Below are 19,589 nucleotides of genomic sequence, written 5' to 3' on the forward strand. Positions count from 1 at the left end.
TCTGTGGACTGAAGGGTCTGGGGTTCAATTCTGGTCAAGGGCACGTAACTCCATTGCATGCTTGATCCTATCTCCTGGAGGCAACCAATCGATGTGAGTCTCACATTGATGTTGCTTTCTGTCTTTCCCACTCCCTTCCACTCTCTCTAAAAGTCAATGGAAAAATATCCTCGGGTGAGGATTAACAACAACAACAAAAAGAAATATCGATAGTAGGGAGAGAAACCAAGATGAATAGGTGAATACCTGAACTTGCTGCCTCGCACAACCACTTCAAAACTACAACTAAAAGACAAAACGGACATCAGAACCACAGGGAAGCTGGCTGAGTGGAAATTCTACAACTAGAAAGGAAGAGAAAAGCACACTGAGACTCAGAGGAAGCGTGCTCGCGGAAAGGGCTGGCTTCTGAGGATGCAGTTGTCTTTTTCAATTGGGAGAAAGACACTAGCTCCCGACTGCTCTGAACTCCAGTTCTGGGCGAGACTCTGGGGACCTAGACTCATTGGGGAGGGGGAGAGGGGGGAACACAGGGGACCACACCAAGACACAGCATAATTAAATTGCAAAGAGCAAAAGATAAAGAATATTAAAAGCAGCAAAAGGAAAACAGTTACCTACAAGGGAGCACCCATATGATTGTCAGCTGATTTCTCAACAGAAACTATGTAGGCCAGACCGAGTGGCAAGGAATATTCAAAGTGAAAAATAGCAAGAACCTACAACCAAGATTACCCAGCAAAGCAATCATTCAGAATTGAAGGTCAAATAAAGAGCTTCACAGTTAAGAAAAAGCTAAAGGAGTTCACCACCACCAAATCAGTATTAGATGAAATGCTGAAAGGTATTCTTTAAGAAGAGAAAGAAGAAAAAGGTAAAGATAAAAATTATGAACAACAAATACATATCTATCAACAAGTGAATCTAAAAATCAAGTGAATAAAAAATCTGATGAACAGAATAATCTGGTGAATATAATAGAATCAGGGGAATAAGAAAGGTAGTGGACTGACAATTTTCAGGGGAAAGAGGGTGTGGGGTTGCGGGAAGAGACTGGACAAAAATCATACACCTATGGATGAGGACAGTGGCAGGAGTAAGGGAATGGGGTGGGTTGGGAACAAGGTGGAGGGGAGCTATTGGGGGGGGAGGGAAGGGAAAGAGGAACAACTGTAATCTGAACAATAAAGATTTATTAAAAAAATAGACATATCTTAACATGTCCTCATATTTAACAGGTTTAATTAATATTTTCCTCTAAAATATCATAGCAAACATATTAACATATATCAAAAACAGTTAAAAGAAACACCATTCCAGTAAACATAAACTTAAAAAACAGACACAAGTTAAAAAAAAAAAAAGAAAATTTACAAAATTATACAAAATGGCTACACATAAAATACTGACATGCAGTTACTGAGAAGATACTGGTTTTAGTTATTTTCAGGTGATGGAAGCATCAATCCAGAAAATATATGCAATTGTTGGCTGGCCTTAGAGGTACTACATATACACATTAAAAAAAATCATGCAAAACTTATAAACCTGGTAACTTCTCATTCACCAGATATTTTGAATACCTAAAAGATTTAAACATATCATATGATCTCACAGGGAACCCTTAAAATCATACAATATCATGGAATTAAACTTTTTAAAGTGGAGGATATAGAGGTAGGCCTCTTAGAAAAGTTTCCCTATTTGACTTGAGTTATTAAAACCAAAGCTGCCCTGGCCAGGGTGGCTCAGCAGACTGCAGCATTATCCCATGCTCTTAAGGTCCCAGGTCAAATTCCCAGTCAGGGCACATGCCATGTTGCCTGTTTAAATCCTGGTTGGGGCATGTATGGGAGGCAACCAATTGATGTTTCTCTCCCTCTCCCTCTCCCTTCCTCTCTCTAAAATCAAAATACAACAACATATAGAGGATTAAAACAAAAAACAAAGCAATTTTCTTGGTATCTTCAGCTTCTTAACTAAGACCCAAATAGTTTAATTCTATCAGCTAAATTTAATCAAAGAGTTGACTTTTTAAACACAATACTGTCAAACTTCTTTCATAAAGTTTAAAAAATACACATGAACTAATTAATACATTACTTAGAAGCTGATTTCATTTTTAAAATATGCCTTAGGCAGATTTGCCAAACACTGTGAAAAGATAGAGATTAAAAAAGTTAGACAATCTGCTTGTTTCTTTTTAAGTACTCATACTAAATAATGTAATTGAAGAGTCAATTTTTGCGGGGAAGTATCAGGTAGATGATTCTTATTTGAAAGTTACAATGAAAAGGGACTTATATTTATTTAGTTAAGGGGGACTGCAACTGTTTTAGGTTAACAATAATCCTGACGGGTTGCAGTTTTGTAAGCAACTGAAAAATCTGAAATGTGATAAAAAAAATACACACACAGGAATAATGTCTGTTGTTGAAGATATAGGACATACTTTCACAAGAAAGTTTCCAAAATAGCCATTTTTTCATTAAGTCTAAAGAGTCTGTAACATACACACGTGTCATAAAGCAAAAGAGGTGGTGACTCAGAGATGATTAAATAAAAGTCCAAAAGTTTGGAATTAAATGACCAACTACTCGCCAAAAATCCACAAAATATTCACACCAGACAAACCAAGATTAACTCTCCTATAAAGAAAAAAGAAAAAAGTTTAGTGGCACTGATTGTCAAGCATTGAAGGTCTTTTCTCATATAACTAAAACACAGAGTATAAGGTTTCTTCTATCATTTTATTGATGACATTTTTAACAGTGTTCTATAATATGGTACACATCGTTTATCAGGTGAATTCTAGTAACAGTAATTACTTTCTTAATTGTGCTTAAAACCCAAATTTATAATAAATGAATTTATAGTGTTGAAAGTTAATTTTTCAGTGAGCCTCAAGAACTATTATATTAGGTAGAGTTAATAGGATAATTTTAGTAGGTAAAATCAAATGTGTCAATAAAATTTTTTTAAATGAAAAATATAGAGACAGGCTTCTTAGAGAAATTTACCTATTTGACTTGAATTAGAAATTTTCCAATATTAGAGATGCTTTAGTGGATTTGCAGATACGTATTAATATAGCTTAAACTAAACCATATTTCACATATCAAAAAGAAAAGTCACTGGGGGTGGGTAGAGGCTGGGAGGAGGGGGTAATGGAGGAAAATGGGAGATATCTGTAATACCAACATAATAACAATAAAAAATATATTAAAAAATAAAGAAAAAATTGCCCTAGCCAATTTGCTCAGTGGTAAGTAGTGGCCCATACACTGATGCATGGATTGCAAGTTTGCATGCAGGCCTGATTCCCACCCTAGTTGGGAGGGGGGGGAGCATGTATATGGGAGCAACCAGTTGATATGTCTCACATCGATGTTTCTCTCAATCTCCTCTCCCTTCCTCTCTCTCTAAAAATCAATGGGAAAAAAAAGTATCCTTGAGTGAGGATTAACAAAAAGAAAAATTGGTTTCTACTCCAGAGAGTAATATAACTAACTGTATTTAAAGTATGAAGAGAAGAGAGCTATCGGGTCTAGTAATAATTAATGTCGTTTTTAAACATTTGTTTAAAATCTTGCTTGGCGTTGACTTGTATTGACATAACCTTCAAACACGTGGTATCTACAGAACGTGTGAAGTGCAATTAACAAGTTTTGCTTGAAAAAGTTTGTGTTTGGTTTGGTTTTTGTTGCAAAACTAGGGCTAAGAAGATGGCGGATGAAGAGCATATTCGGCACTGCATGCTTTACGAGTTCCAATTAGGAAGAAAAGCAAGTGAGGCTGCAAAAAACATCTGTAGTGCTCTTGGTCAAGATGCAGTTAGCGCCAGAAAATGCCAGCGTTGGTTTGAGAAATTTCGCAAGGGAAATTTTTCGTTAGATGACAAGAGTGGTCGAGGCCGTGTGTCCAATTTTGATCAAGAAGCTCCTCAAGCTCTTTTGGTGCAAAATCCTCAAATTACCCAACAAGAGCTTGCGACAACTTTAAATTGTTCACAAAAAACAATTTCCAATCAATTGCGTGCACTTGGCAAAGTCCAAAAGTTTGGAAAATGGGTTCCTCATGAGTTGACCGACAACAACCGTAAGTAATCAAAGAGTCACGATTTACAGTTCGCTCCTCTCTAGTCAAAACTGTTTGCCGTTTTTAGAGCAAATTGTTACCGGAGATGAAGAATGGGTGCTGTATGTTAATTTGAAAAGGCGGCCTCAATGGTTGGACAAAAATGAGGCTCCGCAGCCCATGCCAAAACCTGACTTGCATGCGAAAAAAGTGATGATGTGTGTTTGGTGGAATTTTAAAGGAATTCTTCATTATGAACTTTTACCATCTAATCAAACCATTACAAGTGCAGTGTATAGTGCCCAATTGGAAAGGTTAGCCCAAGCTTTAAGAGAAGAAGAACCCGCGCTGATTAATCGGAAGGGCGTAATTCTTCACCACGATAACGCACGACCGCATACTGCAAGAATCATTGCTGAAAAACTGCGCCAGTTGGAATGGGAAGTTCTCCCTCAACCTGCATATTCTCCTGATATTGCCCCTTCCGATTACCATTTGTTTCGTTCTTTGCAAAACTTTCTTCTTGGAAAAAAATTTAATAATGAAGAATGCCTCAAAAATGCATTGACCGAATTTTTTGCATCAAAATCACAAGAATTTTACAACAGAGGGATTAAAATGCTTCCTGAGCGTTGGGCACAAGTAGTAGAAAACAACGGCAACTATATTGTTGATTAAATTTTGTTGTATTGTTTAAATAAATTCGATTTAAAAAAGTATTAGAAAACGACATTAATTATTACTAGATCTATATAAGAGATAAGTTACTCATCTAACAGAGTAAGAAATCTATTAACTATGTCCAACACTGAAGAATCAAGAGAGAGTTGCACACCTCTATTATTTGAAATCATAGGAGTAATATCAAAATGAAAAGCTACAGGAGTTTCAAGTGGTGACTTTGGGAAGTGGGCTTGGGTAATACAGGGAACTGCTTATTTCTGTCAGTAATTGTTAGTATGATTTATTAATTACTAGAGGCCCGACGCACAACGATTCATGAAAGAATTGGACTTCCTTCCCTTGGCTGCCAGCAGCATCGCCTTTGCTCTGGCCTGGAGCTGCCTTTCCACCTTCCCACGCTACCCAGAGGCCTGGAATAACTGCAGCAGCACCATGGTGACAACACAAGTGTCCCATTCCTGGCTGCTCAGTGCCTGCGCATGCATCTTTGGTGGGTTAATTTGCATACTCCTGATTGGCTGGTTGGTGGCATGAAGGTATGGTCAATTTGCATATTTCTTTTATTAGCGTAATGAGTATGCATTTTTTTCTTTTTCTTTTTTTTATTAAATTAGTATCTGTGTACATATTTTACCATTGCCCCCCCTTCCCATATAAACCCACCCTCCCCAGAATTTTGTGTCCATTGGTTGTACTTATATGCATGTATACAAGTCCTTCGGTTAATCTCTTACCTTCCTCCAGCTGAGTATGTATTCAGTTTGATAAAAATTAAAAATATATATTTAAAAAAATGCCCTTCAAAAAATAATTTCTACCAGCCATATTTGCCTATTTTTTCATATCCTCACTGACACTGCAAATGATAAATCTCAATTTGATAGAAAAATGTTTTAATTTGAACTTATCTATGAGACTAAGCATCTTTTCATGTTTATTAACTATTTTGCACATTTTCTATGAAAAAGTCTTTTGTGTCTTTGACCACTTTCTGTATTTTTCTTTTCTTATTAACTTACATGTTTTATATGTGATGAATATTAACTTAGATTTGCTATATGTATTGCAACTATAATGCTTTGTTTCAGTTTGACATTTAACTTAAAACTTTATTTATGGTATCTTTCGCTGAACAGAACACTTAAATTACTATGTGGTCAATTCTGTTTAGATTTTTTTCCCTTTTGGAAGTAAAACATTCATCTTATTCTAGTAACGGCACAGATATGTGACATTAAATTGAAAATGTTTTTGGATCAATCTGCTGATTTATGGGCATGATTCCAAATAGAGTATATTTGAGCCACTTGCTATTTCCTTTAAGTTACAGGATAGTAGTTTTTATTTTTATTTTTTTATTTTATTTTATTTTTTTTTTAAATATATTTTATTGATTTTTCACAGAGATGAAGAGAGAGGGATAGAAAGTTAGAAACATCGATGAGAGAGAATCATCGATCAGCTGCTCTTCGCACACCCCCTACTGGGGAATGTGCCCGCAACCAAGATACATGCCCTGCCCGAATCGAACCCGGGACCTTGTCAGTCCGCAGGAGCCGACGCTCTATCCACTGAGCCAAACCGCGGTCCGGCAGATAGTAAAGTTTTGTACATTTTTAACTATTTCATTATTTTAGAATATATTAAAAAAAAAAAAAAAAAGCAACCATACTTTAAATTTAATTCAAAATTATTTTCCTTGGTTAAAAAACAAAAAAATAAAACATAAATTAGTCTTAGTAAAAAATGTTTCGTTTCTACATATAAGTTGTACACTTAAAAGATAAGCACTGTACCAATTTGATTTTGGCCTTTGAGTAAATTATTGTTCCATTGAGTACTTTTAAAGCTTTTACATTTTTATGCATAGGACAAATTGTATATGGCACTTAACACAAGATTCACGCCATCATGGCAAATCATTTATGCATCTAAATGTCAATTTGGATCGACAGAAAAAAAGATAAATTTTCAATTAAAATAGAAAACTAGCCCTAGCCAGTTTGGCTCAGTGGTTGGAGTGTTGGCCTGGAGACTGAAGGGTCCTGTGTTTGATTCCAGTCAAGGGCACGCACCTTGGTTGCACACTCAATGCCCGGCCTGATTCAGGGCCACCACTTGATGTATCTCTCTCATATTGATGCTTCTCTTTCTCTGTCTCTCTCCCTCCCTTCTACTCTGTCTAAAAATCAATGGCAAAAATATCCTTGTGTGAGGATTAACAAAAACAAAACAAAAAGATAAAAACTAAAACTTCATTGTTAACTTAAAATATGTCTAAAGCTCTAACCAACTGAGCCACCCATGGCTAGAAATTACCATTTCTGAAGGGAATTTTTTAATATATTTTTTTAACTTTTATCAAAGTGAATACATACTCATAATTTAATAGATCATATAGTGCTAAAAATTAATAACAGAAATAAGCAGTTCCCTGTATTACCCAAACCCACTTCCCAAAGTCATCACTTGTAACTCCTGTAAAATCTTAAAAGAAAGAAAATCAGTTAATAAATTAAGTACTTGTGTTTTTAAAGCACAAATACTTACCCAAGCATTCCTGACTCTTTTGTCTTTATGATGTAAAGGAACATTAATAATGTATGAAACATATTATTTCGGCCCTGGAACGAAGACAAAAAAGACAGCAAGATTTAAAATAAAAGCAAAAGATTCAGCCTGATAGGTAAATGCAGATCCTATCAATTCACATTCTACAAACTCAGAATTTCATGTAATTCCATGTATTTTATTCACTCATTAAAGACTGCCTGCTTTGGGCTGGGAAGTGGGAATACTGCAGTGAATAAGACAGAGAGGATCCATTAAATCAAGGAGCTTAAAGTCTAGTAAAAGGCAGACAGAAAATTCAGAATTACAAAAAGTGTGATGAATGTTCTGATAGGGAGGAGAAAGATGCCAGGAGAACACATGTGGGCCTGACCCAGGTGAACCAGGAAATGCCTCTTGAGGAAGAGATTTTTAAGTTGAGACCTGAAAGATGAGCAGAAAGTAAACAGACTGGGATGTTTCTACACATGGAAAGTAGCATTTACAACGGCCTGGAATGGAGCTATTGTTAGGCTGGTGCCCCTACATCCTATACACACAAATGCTCTATCTAAAAATTAGCAGCAGCCGAAACCAGTTTGGCTCAGTGGATAGAGTGTCAGCCTGCGGACTGAAGGGTCCCGGGTTTGATTCTGGTCTGGGGCATGTATCTTGATTGTGGGCACATCCCCATTGGGGGGTGTGCAGGAAGCTGATCGATGTTTCTCATCGATGTTTCTAATTCTCTATCCCTCTCCCTTCCTCTCTGTAAAAAAATCAATATTTTTAAAAATTAACAGCATAAACAAAAGTATGAGGATTAAAAATTTTTTAATCATACTTCAATTATGTTAATGACAATATAAGGTTAAACATAAATTTTATCTACAAGTGACTACATGCCAACATTTTGCTAGCCCTAAAATCAAGCAATGATATGTAATTTCTGGTCTTGTCTTTTTACTCAAGAATCTAAGGATAAATAATTTTTAAAACAGCGTTTTAAAAAAAATATTTCAGCCGAAACCGGTTTGGCTCAGCCGTAGAGCGTCGGTCTGCGGACTGAAAGGTCCCAGGTTCGATTCCGGTCAAGGGCATGTACCTTGGTTGCGGGCAAGTCCCCGGTGGGGGGTGTGCAGGAAGCAGCTGGTCGATGTTTCTCTCTCATCGACGTTTCTAGCTCTCTCTCCCCCTTCCTCTCTGTAAAAAAATCAATAAAATATATTAAAAAAAAATATTTCAAAGGAAGTTCAAGGGCCCAAAATATTTATACTTTTAGAAAGTTGAAATATTAAATTTGAAAAATGAAATTAATATTCTTCCTTGGGAATCTGATGGAGAACACATTTTATAATTACAGTCAATGTAAAAATTTCTTAGTGAAGGCACTCATAAAAATAATTGCAACAGTCATCAAAAGAACTGATGTTTACAATCAAAACTAAAATACCTGGGTAATGCTTGCTTCAGAAGCACATGTACCAAGATTAAAACGATTCAGGGAAGACTAGCATGGACCCTGCACACGGTAACATACAAATTGATGAAGTGTTCCATATTAAAAACAAACAAAACCCTCGACAGAAGTGTAAATTAGTACAATTCCTTTTTTTATAAAGTAGTTTGATATCTATTTTAAAATCCTTGAAAATATTCTATAACCTAGAATTTTACTTTTGGACTCTGAGCTAAAGAAATTACCCAAAGTGCAGATAACTATACATATAAAGATGAATATTCAGCCATATTTATGATAATTAAGAATTAGAGCACAGTCAGTGTGGCTCAGTGGTTGAGCGTCAACCATGAACCAAAAAGTGACGGGATCGCCGAAACCGGTTAGGCTCAGTGGTAGAGCATCAGTCTGCGGACTGAAAGGTCCCGGGTTCGATTCCGGTCAAGGGCATGTACCTTGGTTGCGGGCATATCCCCGGTAGGGGGTGTGCAAGAGGCAGCTGGTTGATGTTTCTCTCTCATTGACGTTTCTAGCTCTCTATCTCTCTCCCTTCCTCCTCTCTGTAAAATATCAATAAGATATATTAAAAAAAAAAAAAAAAAAAAAAAAAGGTGACGGGATCAATTCCAGGTCAGGGCACATGCCTGGGTTGTGGACTCAGTCCCTAGTAGGGGCGTGTAGAAAGCAGCTGATCAATGATTCTCTCTCATCATTGATGTTTCTCTCTCCCTATTCCTTCCTCCCTGAAATCAATAAAAATATATTAAGTTAAATAAATAAATAAAAGTGAAAATTATTTTTTTAAGTATTTTAATGAAAATTTTTAATGGTATGAAAATTATAAACGTAATTTTTAGAATCATTTACATAAATGATTTCAACCCATAAAAAAGAAGAGCAAGCCTTGGCTGATATTCTCAGTTGTTAGAACACTGGTCCAAGGATTAAGGGCTGAGGATTTGTACTAATTTACTGTTCTGTCGAGGGTTTTGTTTGTTTTTAATATGGAACACTTCCTACTCAACGGCAAGTACCTGGGTTGCAAGCTCCATCCTGGGCCCTAATCGGGGCACAGGCAGGAGGCAACCAACCAATGTGTCTCTCTCACATTGATGTTTCTCTTTCCCTCCCTCCTTTCCAGTCTCTTTGAAAAAATCAATGGAAAAAATATCCTCGGGTGAGGATTAACAAAGAACAAGTACAAAGAAAGAGCAAAATGAAATTTACTGAAAACAATACACCAAAATGTTAACAGTTGCCTATAAGTAATAAAATGAGTGATTTTTTTCTTTATACTTTTCTCTAGTAAACATATATTTTATAGTTAACAATGGGTTGATGCAAGAAACACATTTTCCCTAATTTAAAAAGTTTACCTATTCCATAAACAAGAGATTCTAATTTTAAAAACATCATCAAAGCAAGTCATCTGTGACATTATATAATAGCAGCTTCTACATATAGAAGTACCTTTGGAAGATTGTAGACATGACGCTGGTAGATTAGCTCATAATGGGGAGGGTTGATAGCACTCTGGTAAATGCAAAAGACATTCTCATTTGTCACATCTGTAAAGGAAATATGCTACATGAAAAACAAACAAAATCACCAGATGCATTTCATGTAAAAAGTTCAACTCATTCTTTTAGGAGAGGCTTTTACCTGGTTTATTTGGTGTCTGAACAAAATGCTGAGAAGTAAATGTTTTTCCGTCAGGGTATTTAGGATGTGGAGGTAATCTGGAATCAAGGTAGGTGCAAAACACATGCATAATGATCTAAAAATGAGAAAACAATTTTTCAAAATCAGCATGAAAATCTGTCATAGATGGAGCCTGTAAAAACATCTGTGTTCTTTTCCTTCCTGGCTGCTTGATGATCAGTCTTCATCATAAATGACACAGTAACTGTCTGGACCAGGAAGTTCATGACTAACAGACTGCTTCAGAGGAAGCAAATGGTCATTGACGTCCTTCACCCTGGGAAGGCAACAGTACCCCAAACAGAAATTCGGGAAAAACTAGCCAAAATGTATAAGACCACGCTAGATTAGTAATATTTAAAATTAATATTAAGAAGGATTTGGAAACTAAAGTAGAAATAAAAAATTAAAATTGTACCAGCATCTTAACCCAACAAGTGTTACTATTTTGGTCTATTTTTTCCTTCCCTTTACTTAGGTTGTACTATTTTTTAATTTTTGTGTTTGGATTCAGAACCCACTTTGGTGGTGGCAAGACAACTGGCTTTGGCATGATTTATGTATGATTCCTTGGATTATGCAAAAAAAAAAAACCAAAACAAAACAACAAACCCAAACACAGACTTGTAAGACATGGCCTACATGAGAAGACCTCTAGAAAACAGAAAGGAACACAAGAACAGAATAAAGACAGGGGGACTGCGAAGGCCAATGTTGGTGCTGACAAAAAGAAGTAAAGATTCTGCCGAGATCGGTTTGGCTCAATGGATAGAGCGTCGGCTTGGGGACTGAAGGGTCCCGGGTTCGATTCCGGTCAAGGGCATGTACCTTGGTTGCGGGCATATCCCCAGTAGGGGGTGTGCAAGAGGCAGCTGATCGACTCTCTCTCATCGATGTTTCTAACTATCTCTCCCTTCCTCTCTGTACAAAATCAATAAAATATATTAAAAAAAAAAAGTAAAGATTCTTCAGTGACTTTATCTGTGGTGAATGTGCAGATTTTTTATGAGAGAATTAATAAGCTAAACTTTTATGTGTAAAAAAAAAAAAATCTGTGTTTTTCCCTAAAGAGAGAATTAGCAAAAATGCTTTCAAGTGGTTTTAAGATGAAATCTGTTAAATGAAAAGATAAAAGACATTCCTAATTTTCTGTTATGTAGATATTTCACACCTATATAGCTAGTGAGCAGCAAAACCAAGATAAAATACATATCTATTCAATTCTTAATTTGAATATCAGCATTTAAAACATAATTTTCACATAAAGCCACTATTAAAAAATAACATGATTTTGAAAAACTCTTAAATGACCCAAATTTTTATAATCTTTGATCTACAAATCTAATTCTACTAGGAATCTTTCTTTTTTTTAAAAAAAATTATTTTTGTTTTTATTGATTTCAAAGAAGGAAGAGGGAGAGTTAGAAACATTAATGATGAGTGAGAATCATTGATCAGCTACCTCCTACACACCCCTACTGGGGATCAAGCCCACAACCCGACATGTGCCCTTGACCAGAATTGAATCCAGCACCCTTCAACCCACAGGCTGAAGCTCTAGCCACTGAGCCGAAGCAGCTAGGGCAAGGAATCTTTCTTAAAGTGGTAATTTCAAATGATATTCCTTGCAATATTATTTAAGATAGAAAAACAATTCCTTCCTTTATCACCTCTCTCAAATGTGTAAGTCTAATATTGGAGAATAGTTAAATGACAGTGTGTAATAATGAAAAACCTACTTAAATATTGCAAAAGTGAAAAAAAACAAGAAATCTCATTTTATATACGTGATTACAACTGTGATTAAAAAACAACAACAACATCAAACATTAAAAAATATTACAAGCTAAGTAAAGGGAAAAAAGTAGACCAAAATAGTAACACTTGTTGGGTTAAGATGCTGGTACAATTTTAATTTTTTATTTCTACTTTAGTTTCCAAATTCTTTTTAATATTGATAATGGGAAAATAAAAACACATAAAGCCAGTAACAAAACTGAAAAAAGGCCCTGGCGGAGGAGTTCATTAAAGCATCATCCTGATATGCCAAGGTTGCGGGTTTGATCCCCAGTCAGGGCACATGTAAGAAGCAACCAATAAATGCATAAATAAGTAGAACAACAAATCGGTATTTCTCTCTCTCTCCAAAAGCAATAAAAAAAACAAAAACAAACAAACAAAAAAAAACACTGGAAAACAACGAAAAATAAAACTGCAGACTTACAGCAGAATCAGTGGGCAGGTCTGTATCCCACTTGCGTCCTTTGAAGTCTCCACCTCTATTCCATCGAAATGAGCTCATACAGCCTCCCTGAGAAAGTTCTGTAGCAACAAAGGTGAAATTTAAAAAGCTAAGGCTATGCAAAAATGAGGGAAAAACGGCTAAGGGGTTATAATAAGAGAAGCATATCATCTTAAAAACCTGATTAAAAGATCCATAACATAAATACAAAATATAAAAGATTAACTTAAATACCAGAAGAATTACATAAATCCAAAATGTGAGATAAGACTAATATTCTGGATTCTTAAAGTCAATGTCATGTAAGTAAAAGGTGGCAAGACTGTTAGAGACAACAAAAGAAGATTAAACAATACATTTAATGTGTGCACCTACACTTTATTCCTGGTTAGGAAAAAAAAAAAAGGGTATATAACATTATTTGGACAATTGGGAAATCTGAATATGAACTGTATATTAGGGATGATCAGGCCTGCAGGGGAGAGCAGTTAGGGGCAAACAGGCTGGTAGGGGAGCAGTTAGGCATCAATCAGGCTGGCAGAGGAGTGGTTAGGGGGTGATCAGGCTGGCCGGTAAAAGCGGTTAGGGGCAATCAGGAAGGCAGGCAGGTGAGCAGTTGGGAGCCAGCAGTCCTGAATTGTGAGAGGGATCTCAGATTGCAGAAGGTGCAGGCTGGGCTGAGGGACACCTTCCCCCACCCCCATGCATGAATTTCATGCACTGAGGTCTCTAGTATTTTTATAAAACATAAGATCATACTTAGTGATACTTTTAAGCTTTTTCAAAATTTTTTCCCCCTTTGTTACCTTTATTTATAAAATCTCAAGGTAGTGAAAAAGTACTCATTTTTCCCCCCTCTTCAAAGCAATAGTTACCTTTGATCCTTTGTTACCTTTATTTATAAAATCTCAAGGTAGTGAAAAAGTACTCATTTTCCCCCCCTCTTCAAAGCAATAGTTACCTTTGATCCTTTCAAACAAGTATTCCTGATTCGGTGTAAGGTCTAGATACTGCACAATTGTATTCAAAGTTGGAATGAGAGGAGCTTTGACCAGAGCAGCTTGTTTCAAACTGGTAATATTAGCCTCTGTTAAAAATAAAAAACACCAAACACATTATTTTTAACTTGGATCTCTAAAAATTACTTAAAATGCTCTTCCTACAATAAATATTAAAGGAATAAATGACAGCAATAATAGTTTATCTTAACAATCTGCATTATCTACTTACAATTTATTTTATCATTTCTGACAAGGTGGACAGATATCTATTTATCTCTCTGTCTTCCTCCCCTCCTCCTTCCACCTCCCAAAGAATCAGCCAGATCCAATTTGGAAGCTATATAAACAACTAATATGAAATATAGTCCAGCCATAAAAATAATACTGGACAATACTTAACAAAATAGAAAGAGCAAGGGGAAAAAACATAAGACAACTCCAATTTAATTAGGAACATATACATATATATGTACCATAGTTCCTCAATTCCTAAATATATACTTTTTATGTTCTTAAATTATAAGATAACTTATAACTAATATATATAGTTAATATCATAGTATTTTCTTAAAAAATAATTGGTGTGACTAAATTGATAATGGTTATTGCTAGAAGCAGAATGGTAAGTAATATTCTTCTTTGTGTATTTTTGTACTTTTTTTAATTTTCTACTTGAACACTGTATACTGCTTTTGTAGTCATAAAGCAATGTTGTTCTTTTTTAAAAAGCACATCATGCTGGTACTGACACACGTTACAATATGGATGAAACTTGAAAACATTATTAAAGAAAGAAGCCAGACACAAAGGACAACATATTGCATATCCCATTTGTACACAATATCCAGAAGAGGTCTATTTATAGAGACAGGAAGAAGCCTGATAGTTGCCTAGGGCTGGAGAATGGGTGGTGGTGGAAAGCAGAGGTGACTGCTAAAGCGTATGTGGCTTTCTTAAGATTAATTATTGTGATGGCTGTACAACTCAAACCTTTGAATTATATATATACTTTATTATTTTTATACTTTAAATCATACTTTTATTGATTTCAGAGAGAAAGGGAGAGGGAGAGATAGAAACAACAATGAGAGAGAATCATTATGGGCTTGCCTCCTGCACATCTCCTACTGGGGGTCGAGCCCACAACCTGGCCATGTGCCCTTGACAGGTACTGAACCTGGGACCCTTCAGTCCACAAGCTGATGCTCCATCCAGAGCCAAACCGGCTAGGGCTGAATTGTAGACTTACACTGAAGAACTATATGTAAGTAAATTATATTTCAATAAACCTTAATATTGAAAAGAAACCCTGTATTATAGAGATTTAGTTTTATTTCCTTCACCTCAAGGTAATAAAGGAAGTTGTTAAGTAGTCCACTACAGAAGAAATTCCCACCTGCAGATTCACTGAAGGTAAATCAAATGCTGGGCTCTATTTTCACATACCTCCTATTTGCAGCTCTGGACAACCCATGCGTCTCATCTGTGTGCTGACAGACTCAATCTCTTGTACAAGTGACACTAATATTGTCTCATTGATCCACTAGGAAAAAAATGAGGTAAAGATTTTACACACGTAAATCCAAAGCATTTCTCAAATAATTATTCACAAGACTCTAAGATTTTTTTTTATTGTTGTGTACTTTAAATATTAAAGTACTATAGTGAAAGAGAATGGAAGTAGCAGCTACCTGAAGTCCAGAGTTAAGTAAATATGCTACTAGAGTGTAAGTTGATTAAGTTATAGTTTTAAATCACATATGCCTGTGTTTTTTTGAAGAACATATGAGACTTCCAGTTGTATGTTAAGTTTTTCTTAAATTTTTCTTTCTATGCTTATTATTCTAAGCTAAAAGCAGGCTCACCCAATTCCCTAATCACGTAGAAAACAAATGTATTATATTTGAAACTGGCTTGTGAATATTACCATATGACTTTAGGACTAGTGATTTCAAATGCCACTTTGTTCGGCTACTATCAAACTAATTCTGGGAATGAGAAGACTGTCTAAGGAAACAGCTCATCTGGTTTGTGTTGCTTCTTTTTCATTTAAGCTTCTTCATTTTATGTGGTATGCTTTTAGAAGCTTCCACCATTTGTTTCCATGCTTCTGTTTAACCATAAAATTAAAGGATGAAAAAAGTTTCATAAAATAAATGTCTACTATTCCTTAAAAAAAAAAAAAAAAAAAATTCCCCCAAATTCTAAATTTCAGAACACTGGTATTCTAAGGAATTCAGATAAGGGATTGTGCTTATATTTCTTCTAAGCTAATACTCTCAACAAGCCTTTATATTGGCATTTTAGACAATCCTATGTGTGGATATCATTTCACTCATTCACACTTCCAACATTTATTTAAACACATTCTATGCTGTCAGCTACTCTTTCGATGAAACAAACTGATCTAAGGGTTCAGGAGAGAGATCTAGGCCCCATTCCCAGAAAGTCTGAAAGTCATACTTCCAGGGCTGGGCTCAAGAATTTTATTTATCTATTTTAATTTAATTGTATTTCATTTTTTGTTGGTTTTCACCCAAGGATATTCTATCCCATTGGTTTTTAGAGAGACTGGAAAGGAGAAAGGGAAGGAGGATTGAGAGAGAGAGACAGACAGACACACACACACATATCAACTGGTTGCCTCCCACACTTGCCACTCAGGGGCCAGGGGTCGAAGTGCCCTTGACTGGGAATCAAACCCATGAGTCTTCGGTGTGTGGGCCGTTACTCTAACCACAGAGGACACAGGACAGAGCAAAAATTTTTACTTTTAAAAAGTCATCCAGCCCTAGCTGGTTTGGCTCAGTGGATAGAGCATCAGCCTGTGGACTGAAGGGTCCTGGGTTCGATTCTAGTCAGGGTACAAGTCTGGAGGGGGTACAGGAGGCAGCCAACTGATGGTTCTGTCTCATCATTGATGTTTATAAACTCCTTTTCCCTTCCTCTCTGAAATCAATAAAAATATGTTAAAAAAAAAAAAAAGTCATCCAGACTTCTAGTTCAAGAAAGTAGGCTGCTATTTTTCGCCACTCCCTCTTGATTCCCTATTTAAATTATGATAAAAGAATGCAAAAGGAGTGGAAGTAATTTCAACATATTTCTAGAAATGAAGAGCTGTAGATGAATAATTGCTGCAATATGAAACAGGGGAAGAAGTGGTGGCCTCGACAGATCCATGTGACACCTGCAGTGGAGGAGGGGCCAATGTGCCCAGCAGAACCTGGGATGTACAGGTACTACAGAGGCAAGACAAAGGCAGGGGCTGAAACAAAGGAATTAACGCGCTCTGTACATAGGAGAATTGGCCTTCCCAACCTCCAGGCCAAAAACAGAGAGGGTTCTTCTTTAAAAAATCGAAGAAACTGATATATATTCAGGGATCAGCTGCCTCCCCCATGCTCCCCACCGGAGATCAAGCCTGCAACCCAGGCAAGTAACCTGACTGGGAACTGAACTTGAAATTTTTTGGTATACAGGACAAACTCCTACCAACCGAGCCTCGCCCAAGAACCTCATTTTGTTTCCCACACATTTCTAGACACACAATAGGCTCTAACAAAAAAGCTCTTTGAAAAATTACATTGAGATGTTGGAAAAGGGAAGGAGGTCATATTGTTCCTTTATCTATTCAACATAGAGGGGGTAAAAAATCCCTTAAAAATGGACACACACACACACACACACACACACACAAACAAATAAAAAGGGACACCATCAGGTAAATGTCTTGTTTATCCTTACATATGTTCCATCCCATATTGCACTTTTACTAATTCTGATGTATAATTAACAATTAACATCTCTAATTGATATTCTAATAACATACCTTGCATAGTAAGAGGCACTAATAATGTCCAAAGAGTAATGTCAGACTTACATTTCTGAACTTAGCTGTCCATGAATCCATATGGTCAAGAAGTTGTCTATTCATACTCACTCTTGCCCAAACCTATTAGAAACATGTTTAAAATGAACTATCAGTGAGGAAAAAATCTTGCCAGAAATCAGTTATTCTTTTCTGCAACCTCAAAAATATTTGGAATACTTTTGGGAGAAAAAACTTCACACATGTCAATAATGTTCTAATATGTAATAATTTTTTAATTACACATTTGTTGCTTTTCATGCAGATATATCTTTATAATTCCTTATGTCGGTATGATTAAAAAACCTTCTTGCTTTTAAGAACAAAATAAAAAACCTGTATTTGGTGTTAAACTGATGAAGTTAGACTGTCAAATGTTCTAATCTAAATATATTTAAAAAGCAAGAGTTCTGTTTATGTTAAAAAGAAATTGATACTTGAGATATCTTTTTATAAATGAATGCAGAAAAATGTTTTAGGCAGGATACTAAGGACAACTATGTCCTTATGTGTTACAACTATGTGTTACAAAGAGTAAAACATGCAATATAATTCCATTTTAGGTACAGAGTTAGACAGGAGCCTTTCCACTCTTTAATGTGCCAGACTTATGTTGTCAGCCAGTAAAAGTGGAGTGTAGTTATAGGGACAAAAAAGGTTCCAGAAGTAAAAAAGATGACTTTCTAATAATCTGTAAATTATAAATATTAAGTCATTTTTTTTTTTTTCATTTACCTCCTCTGCAGCTTGTTTAGAACTGAGATCAGCTTCATCTTTGTTAGCGCATGGAGCCTGGGACCTACAGGCAAGCTGGTATTGAAACTTCTTTAGAGTTTGTACATAATCTCCCATAGAACGATTGTAGTTCCAGAAAGTAGGACTGGTGGAAGGCGAGGTAGAATCTGGGCTCCCTACAATAATAATTCAGAGTATCAGTGTGTTGTAGGCATATGACATCTGAGTTAGTATATGAGCACAGGGTATCTAGGCACAGAGGCAACAGCAACCAAGGAAGACACCTCCAGGCGCTTCTCCTTTTTCTCCTCCCTAACATTATTTTTTCTTTCGAGAACATGGACTACTTATGCTAAAAGTTAACAAGGACATTTCTGAACACTATTAATTCAAGAGCCATAATCATAAATGGTGGAAAGTGGTTTGTTTGGTTATAAATTAAGCTTGTTTTATTCTCTAAGACTTTCAAATGATTCAAAAACAAAAAGAGAGATTTATTCAGGAAATAAATAGGCTAAGGAAGTTCCTTGCTTAAATCTTTCTGAATGGGATAACTGCAGTTTCCTGTTAATAAACTACTCTTTGGGCTAGCAACTAAACTCACTCTTCCCTGCACTATATTGTGTCTACTCATATCCTGTTGTAATTCCTGTGTTGAAATAAAAGAGACCGATGATCACATTTCTGAAAAATTTACTTCTAGGAAATGTAAATAGTTACATTTAGGGACTTAATACTATAATTATGGGAGTAATTATACATTAAAGTCAATTATCTTTCTTTTTTAAATCCTTACCTGAGGACATACTTTTTTAAAAAATTTACTTGAGAGAGAGAGGAAGGGAGAGAGAGAGAGAGGGGAAACATCCACATGACAGTGAAACACAGATTGGTTGACTCCCGTACATGCCCTAACCAGTGATCAAACTTGGGCACATGCCCTGATCAGGAATCGAACCTGAGATCCTCCAGTGTATGGGACAACACTCCAACTAACCAAGCAACACTGGGCCATGGTTTAATTCTTTCCAAATAGAATGTGAGCTTCTTGAGGGCAAGAGTATTTTTCCCCCTAACACCTAGTACAGTATTTGAATAACCAGCAAGTTGTGAAAGGTAATTATTCTATATAATAAAAGCCTAATATGCTAAGTGTCTGGTCTTTCAGTTAGCCATTCAACCAATCAAAACATAATATGCTAATGATATGCTAAGGCCTCTCAACTGCTTGCTATGACATCCACCAGGGGGCAGATGCTCCGACCAGTAGGTTAG

General features: G+C 36.0%; 1 protein-coding gene, 1 non-coding gene and 1 pseudogene across 3 annotated transcripts in view; 2 read left to right on the forward strand and 1 right to left on the reverse strand.

The window, feature by feature from the left end:
* Positions 1-1,173: 1,173 nt before the first annotated feature.
* Positions 1,174-19,589, reverse strand: part of TMEM209 (transmembrane protein 209) — a 30,051-nt gene continuing 11,635 nt past the window's right edge. Inside the window, exons 7-15 of one of the 2 annotated variants that reach the window (XM_036426969.2) lie at positions 18,315-18,490; positions 17,592-17,663; positions 15,158-15,254; positions 13,672-13,797; positions 12,693-12,790; positions 10,430-10,544; positions 10,238-10,335; positions 7,312-7,385; positions 1,174-2,648 (exon numbers count right to left, since the gene is read on the reverse strand). In XM_036426969.2, coding sequence (XP_036282862.1) covers positions 2,594-2,648; positions 7,312-7,385; positions 10,238-10,335; positions 10,430-10,544; positions 12,693-12,790; positions 13,672-13,797; positions 15,158-15,254; positions 17,592-17,663; positions 18,315-18,490 — 911 coding nt within the window. In that variant the 3' untranslated portion in view covers positions 1,174-2,593. The remainder of the gene's footprint in view (positions 2,649-7,311; positions 7,386-10,237; positions 10,336-10,429; positions 10,545-12,692; positions 12,791-13,671; positions 13,798-15,157; positions 15,255-17,591; positions 17,664-18,314; positions 18,491-19,589) is intronic. The other variant, XM_036426978.2, reaches the window with a different exon arrangement.
* LOC118714609 lies at positions 8,773-8,874 on the forward strand. The gene has a single exon (XR_004986619.1). It is a non-coding gene; the product is annotated as a U6 spliceosomal RNA (small nuclear RNA).
* LOC118712814 lies at positions 10,646-11,205 on the forward strand (annotated as a pseudogene).

The sequence above is a fragment of the Pipistrellus kuhlii genome, unplaced genomic scaffold, assembly GCF_014108245.1.
Source record: "Pipistrellus kuhlii isolate mPipKuh1 unplaced genomic scaffold, mPipKuh1.p scaffold_m20_p_10, whole genome shotgun sequence".
NCBI classification, from domain to species: Eukaryota; Metazoa; Chordata; class Mammalia; order Chiroptera; family Vespertilionidae; genus Pipistrellus; species Pipistrellus kuhlii.